At 36.9% G+C, this 12,542-nt stretch overlaps 1 protein-coding gene across 1 annotated transcript; it reads left to right on the top strand.

The window, feature by feature from the left end:
- Nucleotides 1-257: 257 nt before the first annotated feature.
- Nucleotides 258-8,576, top strand: LOC127419461 (transcription factor GATA-5-like). The gene is made up of 7 exons (XM_051660852.1): nt 258-543; nt 1,218-1,909; nt 3,827-3,996; nt 6,151-6,279; nt 6,798-6,882; nt 7,228-7,355; nt 7,747-8,576. The coding sequence occupies exons 2-7, from the start codon at nt 1,390-1,392 to the stop codon at nt 7,864-7,866; spliced, it is 1,152 nt and encodes a 383-aa protein (XP_051516812.1). The 5' UTR covers nt 258-543; nt 1,218-1,389; the 3' UTR covers nt 7,867-8,576.
- Nucleotides 8,577-12,542: the final 3,966 nt, after the last annotated feature.

Here is a 12,542-nt window from a genome sequence, read left to right as displayed (position 1 = left end):
ATAACAAAATAAAAAATAAATTTAAAAAAAGTTCAAACCAAGTTTCTTAAAAGATAACTTTCATCTTTAAATAACTAAACTAAATAAATTAATTAAAAATCGTTTAAAATACAGTGGACTCAGCAAATATAGATCTTACAGGTAGAAGCACACCCCTCCTCCGCAAGCCACACACACACGACCTGACTTATCCCTCTCATTCTTCTCCTCCTCCATGGGTCCTACCTTTGGAGTGCGTCACGTGGTTCTGCTCTTACAAATAACTCGCAGTAAAGTAGAGAACAAATCAGAGACCAGTTATATTAGGCATTATCTGCCGCAGCAGCTATCTTCAGATACAGACAAGGCACAGTGACAAATCCCAACGCAGAGAGGACAACTACAACTTTTTGCGTGTAAGACTTGTACATGTTTGAATCCTCACAGATTGCATTCGTTGGGATACAATCAAGAAGAAAGAAGGGAGAGAGGGACCTTCAACGGTGATATTCAATCAACTCTCTTGGAAAAGAACTTTCCTGACTTTATCACTGACCTTATCTGGTGAGATAATACAACGAGAGCTCTCGGGTGAATTGTATAAGCCCTTTGCTAGCAGCTATCAACGTTTTTATGTGGTCTGCGTTTTCAATGATAAAAAAATAGATGTTACAGAGATTACAGTGCGGCTATCTATTGTGTTTCTTGATTTGATCCCCAGCTATGATTTAATGGCTCGGTAGAGCGTTTTCACAGGATATCTGAGGCTACTGTTGATAATTATTTATATCTCCAGGCAAAGATATGAAAAGTCATTATTATCATTTTAGTCTATTAAACGACAATCCGAAGTTACAGAGAGCTGAAAAATCATGGCAATTAGAACAGTTTGTTCATCTTGCCTGTAGCCTATTATTATTATTTTTAATTATGATTAATTTACACTGTTATTATTTAGAGTTTGATTATCCACGATGGCACATGTATACACGTTCAGATGATTATTAGGCTACATTTCTTATAAACTGAGAATGAATGCAAATATTTACATATGTTTTTGAAAATATAGGTGATGTCGTAATCTGTATAGAATCACTGTATTTGGGCATTTCGATATTTCATGAATATGAATTCGGAATAATAATGATTTGACCTTGGTTACTACTCCACGAATATATTCTAACACTAAGAACAATTTTTTTTTTTTTTTTTTTTTTTTTTTTTTGCTTTGTCTTCAGGAGTGAATTCCCTTTTGGAGGCCGCAGCTCAAGAAATTATTGGATTGGAAATTTCGGACGCACGACTTTTACTGCAAGTTGTTCAAACTCTGGGCTTTTCGTTATTGTGTATTTTTTCATTCAATAAATAAAAATCTAAAAGGATAGCTTAGTCATTGGATAGGCTTACATTATGTATTCGAGCCTGGCTTTATCATCCAACCCGTCCCACTACGCACACGATTCCGGGAATTACATCCACCCATCCGCCAGCTCACCTGTATATGTGCCCACCACCCGTGTACCTGCCATGCTCCAAACCTTGCCCTACCTACAAACATGTGAGTCAACCCATCAGTCCCAAGGACTCGGCAGTCACCACGCCTGGCCGCAGAGTGGCACGGAGAACTCCACTTTCAACCCGGGCAGCCCTCATCCTCCTCTCGGGTTCTCTTACTCACACAGCCCGCCGGTAAGCAGCAGCACCGGCAGGGATGCAGCCTACCAGAATCCGCTGGTGCTGAGTAATAGCGGGCGGGCAGATCAATATGGAAGTGCCCTGGTGCGCTCCGTCGGTGGCTCCTATTCTAGCCCCTACGCGGCGTACATGACTCCGGAGATGGCAACCTCATGGACGCCAGGGCCCTTCGATGGCGGCATGATCAGTCTTCAGGGACGGCAGGGAACTCTGCCAGGAAGGAGGTCTAGTTTAGGTAAGCGCATAGGAATCTGTGCCACCTAAGATAAGCACCTCAAAAAGTTAGGCTATTAAAAAATGGTTGGTCACAATAAGTTCTCTCTGGTCGGACATGTAAATCAGTGTACATTAAAAGACAGTTCAGCAATAAATTAAAATTCGAAAACCATTTTTACTGTTAAACATATAATTGTTGATATATCATAGCCTACCTATTAGTTTAAGTATCCTATTGCACACATGCCGTATGTAAAGGTACTGTATTACATTCGTGTCGTTAGTTTGGCATTGGTTTAAAATCCATCTTTAAGTCAACAGGCAAAAATGGTTGGAATGGAGGGGGTTTCGTTTGATGCTGTGATCTCACCATTTATAGCAGGGGTGTTGAATGTTATTTATTGCTGACTTGGTGTTTATGTTAGACCCCTATCGTTGTTAAAAGGCACTAAAATACCAATCTAGTCCACACAGGCTTTCGCAATTGACAAAACTTAACATTAAAAACTAAACTAAACTAAAGCAGCTGAGTTACTCCACTACACATCCATTAATGGACATTGCTGTTGAATCACTTTAATTTAAATGTTAATTTAATTCCCATCTATTGTCTGTGCACATGTGGATTGATGAAAGGGTCTCATGCACACCTCAGTCACCTTGATCAAACTTTTCTACACAAACCATTACGGTCTGATACACATTTAGCGCCTGCAACCTTTGAGGCAGTCCTTAAGGCGGACACCCATTTCTTTGGTAGTCAGCAGCCAGGTGTTCTTCTCCAATTAAATATGTCACCTTTCTAAAACTGGTTCGGGCGCTTTGATAGGCCTATCGTGCATTTACATGTTTTGATGTTTCGTTCAAACCCGTCTTAGAAACTTGTATAATGTTGTAATTTCTGCAGTCCTTTGGAAAATTTTGACAAGACGACATTTCCGTCTGATTATTTGATCTAAAACAACACAACACACTGACAAAAATGGAAAGCAGCTCTACTGAAAATACTAAACCTGTACACTTAAAATCAACTTAATACATTTATGTTTGAGATGAGAACGTAATTATATTTTGTAAAATCCAAGGAAAATTAATGTGCATTTTAATTTAAGGAAACTTAATTTCATTGTGTGGAACCGATGCCCATAATTACATTACGTAAAATCAACAACAAAAAAATTAAATAATAATTTCAGTGCATAATAATATGATTAATAAAAATGCGCACGTCTTATTTGGAATAAATTGTTGGAGGGTGTCATATGTCAGTATTGTGATTGATTGGTGACCCCTGGATCTTTAACACTGATAAGAGCCCCATTGACATTCCGCGCGCCTGAGGCCCTCGTGCCTCGTCAGGCGCCCTAATAAACACCCCGGTGACCCTGAATATGGTCGTATTCATTCATTCTTCATTCCATCACTCCATCGAGTTTTGTCACATTCCATACCGTTGATGCTCAACCCATGACTTCACCTATGGGTAAAAACACGTTTTTCATTTTAATATATATATATATATCAATTGTTTTTTTGTTTTTTTTTTTTTTTTTTTTTGACGCTTAAGCCTATAGCGGATTTCTCACCACCCAAATTAAACGATACATTTTTGACATTCAGGCGGGGATTTTCACTCAGTTTAACATGTTATCTTCAGTTAAGGTTAAGTTTTTTATAGAGAGAAAAAAGGACGTAATCGTGAGAAATTACGATAGTTAGCTACACATCGAAAACATCTAATCAAACGATCGCGCGCTTCAATTGAACTTTAACTGTTATTCAGTTTTGCGCTGGTTTTATTATTTGGAGCATTTTTATGATTTCAACGATCACTGACCTTTCATAAATCAGTGTGAACGTTGAGGAAAAACCTTGGCGAAATAATAAAAATAAAAAAAACTAACTGGGAGTGTAATATGTTTGTCGTTTCTTTCAGACATGCTGGAAGAGTTCCCGTGCGAAGGGCGTGAATGTGTCAACTGCGGCTCTATCTCAACCCCGCTGTGGAGGAGAGACGGGACGGGACATTACCTGTGCAACGCGTGCGGCCTCTACCACAAGATGAACGGAATCAATCGGCCTCTTATCAAACCACAGAAGCGCTTGGTAATTGTCAATTTCTCACGTTGCTTTCTTCTTATTTGTATGATTATTTTTTATGTTTTCACGTATTATGTAGGCCATATTTTGTATTCAAATTTCTCATGGCAAATAATAGTCAATAATAAAAAGTGAACTGGTAGCTGTGTGTTATGCTGGACAAAATAGGCTATATTTAAGATTTTGTTATTTACAAGCTTAGAATTGTCAAAAATAAATAAATAAATAAATAATAATAGTAATAAAAAAAAAAAAAAAAAATCCTCCAGACAAGACCGACAGCTTTTCTTTTCCTTTTTCTTTTTTTTTTTTTTTTTTTTTTTTTTTGCAGGGTTTTCTTGAATGGTTTTGCTGATAATTTTATAAAACAATATCACACTGAAAAAAGCATCCATGCAGAAAAACGGGTATTAGCCAACAATAAACAATAAAACTATATATATATAGGAGAGAAGGTTGATGTCATGGTTAGCACTGGGGAAGGTCACTAACAGGGAAAAACTGAATAAAGCCTATCACGCTCTCTCTCTCTCTCTCTCTCTCTCTCTCTCTCTCTCTCTCTCTCTCTCTCTCTCTCTCTCTCTCTCTCTCACACACACACACACACACACACACACACACACACACACACACACACACACACAGCTATCCTTATGAGGACTCTCCATAGACATAATGATTTTTATACTGTACGAACTATAGATTCTATCCCCTAATCTTACATTTAAACCTAACCCTCACAAAAAACTTTCTGCATTTTTACATAAAAAAAAAAAATAATAATTTTTTGAGTTTTGATTTGAGTTATGGGGACACTAGAAATGTCCTCATAAACCACATTTTTAGCATAATACCCTTGTAATTACCAGTTTGTAATCTAAAAAAAATCCTCGTAAACCACTTAAACCTGCCCACACACACACACACACACGCACACACACACTCATGCTCTCTTACTCTTCTCTACCTCTCTGTTTTCATTCTGCATGCTTTCGTGGCCTTGTCCTTGAGTCTGTCTGTTTTTAGCCCAAGCAGCGCAAAACTCAAAACAACAACAAACATTATGGTGCATTTGAGCTGAAAAGTTTCATCCTTACTTTGGAAGATTATTTATGATCCTCAACCCTTCCCTTTGCAGTTTTAAAAAGCCCACCTTTGAATTTATAGAATGATGTTTTACACAGTCATACTCTTCACAGTAATCAGAGGCCTTGTCTGTATCCTCTGTTCTATAATAACCATGTCACACTTAAAATAAATGGTGTATATCACAATATAGCACATGGCCCTGCTATATTAAGGACCTATATCATGTTTACAGTTCACAGACATTTTAGAAATACTGCGCCACTCTTGCCGATGCACTGAAAAAAAAGGAATTGTTGAGCAAGGTCAATGCAACATGATGCAATGTGATTCTTGAGTTTTATCAACAACAGTCTGAATAATTATCCTCAGTAACATTGCTTTGTTTAGTGAATTTAAATTTGTTCACTAAATGCAAAAAGTCTTGTTGAGAGACCTACTTATTTCTTGTTCAGCGAACTATCAATTCACAATATGAGAACTTTCATTTTGTCACCATTTCAATGTTAAATATGGTTTTAAATTCCTTTTACATGAAGTTAACTGTACATTTTGCCTCTGAAGAAAGGTATGTCTTGCAAGTCAAGGCAGTACATACAATTGTTTGATATGGACACACAATAGACCTCAACCCTGAACACACAAACTTCAATAACGGTGACAATCAACAAAGCTCATTAAGTTAAAAGATGAGCTCACAACATCACTACATAACAGTTAACTAACTCTGGCAACAAAAAACAACAATAACAGCATAAATAAAGTCAGCAAACTGTTATAAGCCTATTACACTAACCTAATCGTATAAATTATTAATGTTGCAATGCATGCCAGGAACTAGCAAATCAACAACATTTTTCAATATGAAATTGATTGTTCAGACAACTCTGTTAGACTCGTTGCAACAAGACTTGGGTGAATATTGTTGGTCTAACATGTGTTTTAAGGAAATGCAAAGTAATTCACATTCTGTAGTATCTGTGACAGTTCAGTCATTTAAATTAATGATTATGACAACCTTAAGAGTGCCAGATTAATCAGCCTCCATCCTTCTCTCCCTGTTCGTCTTTGTAGCAAAGCACGTCTCGACGAGCAGGTCTGTGTTGCACTAACTGTCATACCAGTACAACCACGCTGTGGAGGAGAAATGCAGAGGGAGAGCCTGTCTGTAATGCCTGCGGACTGTACATGAAGCTGCATGGGGTGAGTACGTGACACAATCTGCAGCTTGATGTATCATTGTTCAGAGTGTTACTAACCAGAGCTCGTTTTAGGAGGTTGCAGCTTGCGTGTACATGGAGGTGCGGGTGCGCATGTGTGCATGTGCACGTTAGCGTGCCTGTGCCAGTGTGTATCAATGTGTTAGTCTGCTTGAGGTCAGAGATGTGTGTTATCAGAAAGGCATGAGAAGGAAGACAGGAAGGGGAGTCGCTTAAATAAGCTTCATTCTGTAAACTCATTTCTTCAACATTCTCACCACTGACCAAACTGACTCTCTGAAACTGTCAGAAAACACAGAGATCAGCAAGTTACAAGCTGTTTTTATTGAAACAAATGATCTATCATAATTAGTGAATACAAAATTCATATTTGTTTGAATTTGAAAGTATTGACTGCATTATGAATAATCAATTATTTTTCTTTTATTATCTCAAATAGAACACCTAAATCAGAACAAAAATGCCTCAAGTATGACTTGTTTTACTTTGTTTACATATTAGGTACCAAGGCCATTAGCAATGAAGAAAGAAAGCATTCAAACCAGGAAACGCAAACCAAAAATGCCCAAAACAAAAGCATCCTCAGGTAAGAGTGAAAAGGAGACATTTTTAAGTTACTTTTTAGAAGAAAGTGGAGATTAGTTATTTGGATGAAAGTGTGGGAGTGGGTGAGTCAGAGAATGTGTGGAGAGAAATATGGGGTGAGTAAGAGAGTGGAGGGAGGGGAGAGGGAGTAAAACCGAGAGAGAACGCTGTAAAATAAAACAAAATTCTGCTTTCAATGGATGTGTGGTGCAACTGCTGCACCAACACAGACATGAACGGATGATGAACACCATAAATTGTCATTTGCAATAAGCAGAATGTCCAGTTTGCTGTTCCTTTATTCTGGCTGTCATAATTTGTCAACCAATATTTTGTTTGTCTTCAGGGTCAACACTGTCTGGCGCTACATCTCCCCCTTCATTGCCCATGTCGGAAAACGCCTCTACAATAAAGAGTGAACCTAACATCGCAGCTTCTCCATATGCTGGCCAAACTGTTGTCTCAGTCACACAGGTAGCATCTAATAAATCTAATAAGTGATGTAAAATACATGTCTTGTATTGTGTAATTAAAAAATATCTTATGTCTGACAGTGTTGTCCATTGATTTTTTCTGTGCTTGAAAAGAAAGGGAGCTGTTTATGAAACTAAAAGTTTTGTCAGATGGCTTAAGTCTGGCCTTGGACTTAAACCTGACAAAGGCTGAAATGTATTATTGTGGCTACACGGATCCCTTGGGACTGTATTTTCTTTGTGGATGTTACTACGAAACACAATGACTAAATATGTGGTGGCTGAATAATAGAAGTTCAATTGATTCAAGGATCTTCCACCTACTGCAAAGTTTGATTTGGTTACTGACTGTGTGATAACGAATGTCCCTGTTACTGTTTGTTCTTTATAAGGCATCAACACAGTTGGACAGCGCCAGCTCAGGACAAATGGACATCAAATATGAGGACTACACATACACCCCTACGTCAATTGCTCCACAGAACTCCTGGTGTGCGCTGTCTCAAGCGTGACCTGAGACCTACTCCCTCCCCAAAACCTCTCCAGTGCATTCTGGAGGAAAATACTTTTGACAAGATCTACCTATTAGAAGTCACTTTTACACACATATGGACATTGGGAATGTAAGAGGTTATATATTGACTATAATTCGGGCTACTTTGCCTTGTTGATTTATCATGGCGGATCTCTCTGTGATGTCACGGCCAATTCATGAAATTCTGCCAAAATGCAGCAGGCGATGAGCAACAAGCAGTTCTCGAGTTCCTCAAGCAACGATCAGAAGGACAAAAAACATGCTTTTATGGCTTCTGAACATGTTTCATGGCTTAGATGTTAATGATTAACTTTTAAGATACATTATTTATGTTAAGATAAGAATGGTAGAGGCACACAGGTCTCACTCATAATTCTCCTTATCCTTCAGGGAATGCGTCTTTATGGTCATTATGACTTTAGATTGCATACTTTCCCTGGACGAGGTTTTAAAAGTCTCCTTGTTGTCTTTGCTGATTCCAGACTCTGTAAATGCTGTATTGTATTCCTCCGATGATCTGAAGTGCAATGACCCTCACTTTTCTGCAAATTTTGAAAAGGGGCACGTATATTTTAATTGTTTAAAATTTTGTGTCTTGTTTTGTCAGAATATGTTAACCTAAATTTATTTTGTTGATATATATTGGAATTATATCGTTTTATTGCATATAAAATTGCCAAAAATCTGCTTTGTGTTTGCTTTGTAATTCTCCCTGAAATTTGTCTAGATTACGAAAATCCTATTTTCTTAAAATCACTTTTTTTAAATTGTAATTAATGGAACTATGTTACAAAACAATACAGTAAACACACAACAAATTGTAAGAAAATAATCTTCTACCATGTCATATTTTGACATCAGGTCAATAGGTTTCCATCATAATGACGGGCTGTGGGGTGACTCCATGGATCTTTATATTTAGAGACACTTTCAGTGTCCACACAAAGCTCGGACATACATATTATCTTGACATATTATAATTTCTTAATATTCTGAAGTTTGCATGGTTGTACTTCATTCCCACCTTAAAACAAAGTTTCGAGCAAAAGCCCCAAATCTTTCAGCATGACTTATTTGTTTTTCAAAGGTTTTGAGTAGTAGTTTGTTAAAGTTTACTACGTCTTGACTTTACAATGCCTAGACTTTTTTAGGCCATATGAATTTTATATGAATCCTTTAATGTTTATGGCTTTATAAAGTACTTTTGTGTAACCTGTATCCTCATAGGTGTTGCCCAGTGTTTGTGTGAATGACTCTCCGTACCTGAGCGTACCTCTCTCTGCAGAGTGTTGGCGATCAAAGGTTACCTTCCAGCTTGGCTTTATGGTGCTAAGGTTTTGGGTTGGGCTAGAACATGTTGGCTCTAGGCGGGCACGTAAGCATGCAGCCCACCCGCTTTACAGCCCCATGGCGACAGAGCGGCACCGCCATCCACCTTTATTGCTATTGGCCAAATTAGCCTGTGTTAGTGTCGTAGTTTTTGTTGCCCAGGTGATGAGGTGCTGGGCCAGGTTCATGACCTCAGCCTCATGGGTAATGCCTTACAAGTAGGATTCCATGCTGTTATATTCAAATGCTTCATTCATTGTTGTATGCCCATTAAAGCATAATCCTACAAACAGATGGGTAAACCAATATGAAAAATGTATGTAACGAGAGGCACTCACTGAGTCCACTGTGCATGAGAACTGAAATTATTGGCTGCTTGTGGTAAACATTTAATTTCTTTGACTTTAATCACATTTATCATCAATTATCTGAAAGTCAAAAAAATGCTCTCGATTGTCAGTGGAATGTAGCTATTGCACGCATTATACAAGACTACAAAAACATCACTGGGAAAATTTTTAAAACCCATCTAGCTCTCCTTTACTAGCTTGAGCATTTTTTTAAACCCTTTTATTGCATTTTTTTTCATGTAAAGCAAAAACATGTACATTAACTCTACAAAAAAACAGTATAGGACATATAGGTGATATATACAGTACTGTGCAAAAGTCTTAGGCAGATTATATTTTTCACAAAAACATTTGTTTTAAAACGTTTATTTTACATATTCTACTTTTAGTTTATCAGTTGGAAATATCAATTTAAGATTTCAACATTCCCTTTGCAAACAGAATTGAATAGAAGAAGAACAATGGGAACTATACAACAAATGGTATGGCCCCCAGAGAGACCGGATCAAAGGCAAAAGTTGTGACAGCAAGAATTGATTTAACTTTTTTTTATGTTTACAAGATTTGCATGACATTAATTGACAAATGCAAACTATTTATTTCATTATTTTTGAAGACATTCTCACCATGCAACATTTTTCACAAGTGCCTTAAACTTTTGTAATGTACAATATATACAGTATATATATATATATATACACTACCGGTCAAAAGTTTTGAAACACTTACTCATTCTTTATTATATTTTTTTTTTCTTCACATTTTAGAATAATAGTAAAGTCATCAAAACTATGGAATAACATAAATGGAACTATGAGAATTATGTTGAGACTAAACAAAATCCAAAATAAATCAAAACTGTGTTATATTTTAGCATCTTCAATGTAGTCACCCTTTGCCTAAAATTTGCAGGCATGTACTCTTGACATTTTCTCAACCAACTTCTTGAGGTATCACCCTGGGATGCTTTTTAAACAGTATTGAAGGAGTTCCCATCAATATGTTGGGCACTTATTGCCTGCTTTTCTTTAATATTTGGGCCAAGTCATCAATTTCAAAAACTTTTTTTTTTAATTAAATCTTTGATTTATAATTAAATAAATTAATATGGTGGCACAATTATATTTTTGTCTACAAAACTAATTTCAAACATTTAAGCATACGCCTTCAGATCAAAAGATTTTTAAGATCATGAGAAACATTTCGGTCAAGTGTTTCAAAACTTTTGACCGGTAGTATATATATATACATGTTTTATATATGGAGATATCTCTAAAGCTTTCTATTACTTTCTGTTCTTTCTTTCTTTCTTTCCATCATTCATTTAGACAGATATGTCATTTACCCCCTTTCCCTCCTTTTATCTCTTTTTCTGTTGAACCTATAGGCAGAGACAGATTTTTCCCAGGGTCACCCTCCTTCGTTCATTTTCTCTGTATCCTGTGATAAAAACAGGATATTCTACAGCAGTGACCATGAGGTAAGTTATGGAAATGGGGACAATTTATCCTTCTGTGTAACAGTGTGAGTATGTGAGTGTATATGAGTCTTAAACATTTTTGTTGTTGTTGTTGTTGTTGTGATTTGTGATTGTTTGCCTTTAACTTCGAACATTCTGTAGAAATTAACAAAATCCTAACTGGGGCATCCTGGGATGACTCAATAGATTCATGGGGATGAAAAAGTGTGGCCTAAAAATGGTAGATACACCCGAACTTTATTGCTAACTCCTTTACTGTGCAGCCAACCCTGTGTGAGAATCCACGTGCACACTCACACCATTATTATGCAAGATAGTATTAACTGGTTACAATGTTACCAATCATAAATCTCAGTGGTAGCCTATATTAAGGCAATAATTTTACAATTACAACTGCCTTGTGTATCATTTCAAATGACTGCATGAATTGATAACAAAATTTAGAACTAGACATTTTCCACAAAAAAAAAAAAAAAAAATTATAGGATACAACTCCACACAACTTGAACAACTACTTTCATTTTATTTACCTGTGAGTGTGTGTTTGTGTATTTTTCAGGGCTGGTTGTGATGGGTATTTCCTCAGAAGGAGTAGTCAGAAAGTGGAAGGTTGCCAGTGCCTGAAAGTACTAACACTGCAGTTTGTTTTTATAACCCACTATTATTAGGCCTGGGCCAGAAAGCAAGCCAGGAGTGGGACAGAGATACTGAGGCTTGAAAAACAAGGAGAAAATCAACAATAATGCAAGAACAATAATGAGTCTTGCTCTAAAGGACCTTCCTTGTTTAACTGACTCATTTAATTTGGATCTATCTTAGACTTGCTTTCCTTTTGTAAACTAGAAGAGAAAAGGTGAACGAGAAGAATCAAGCGACAGCATTCACCTTTCTTACCTTTTAGTTGCGTCATTTCTGCCAGTCTGCAGTTCTCAAAAGAACACCAAGGCCACTCGCTTTCAGAACACATTATCAGCTAAATGACCTCAGAGGTGCCCAGTGTACTTTTAGCAATAGCATTTGTGAACTATTCCCTCCGAGGCTTAAAGAGGCAGAGACTTAGTAATGCATAAGTGTACAGACTCTGTTTAACCAAGATATCACACTAGAATTAAAAGCCCCTTTCACAGGTTAGTCAGTTCATTACAAACATGATTACAGCAACACTAATTTCTTTAAATGGACATACACTTTATTTCCAGTTAGGGGATATTTTAATGAAGTAGAATGAATGTGAATTTGTATTAAGTTCCACTTTTATAAGTTAGTAAGAAATTATTTAGGCCTTTCCAAATAAGTGTAAACATTTCTTTGCTGTACTTCAAAAACGTAAATTTCTTTCTTTCTTTACACTGTTTTATTCTTTACACCGGTAGGCTGATTGCCTTATTGGCCCCCTGTAACTAAGAAAAACACAGTCACATTCTATAAGACACACAAACTCTCACTTGCACTAGTGTGTTTGTGTTAGTAGCTCTTGGGGGTTCCCTTCAGGAC

The sequence above is a fragment of the Myxocyprinus asiaticus genome, chromosome 28, assembly GCF_019703515.2.
Source record: "Myxocyprinus asiaticus isolate MX2 ecotype Aquarium Trade chromosome 28, UBuf_Myxa_2, whole genome shotgun sequence".
Classification (NCBI taxonomy): Eukaryota; Metazoa; Chordata; class Actinopteri; order Cypriniformes; family Catostomidae; genus Myxocyprinus; species Myxocyprinus asiaticus.
The sequence above is the reverse complement of the archived record's forward strand: the minus strand, read 5'-3'. Positions and strand labels throughout refer to the sequence as shown.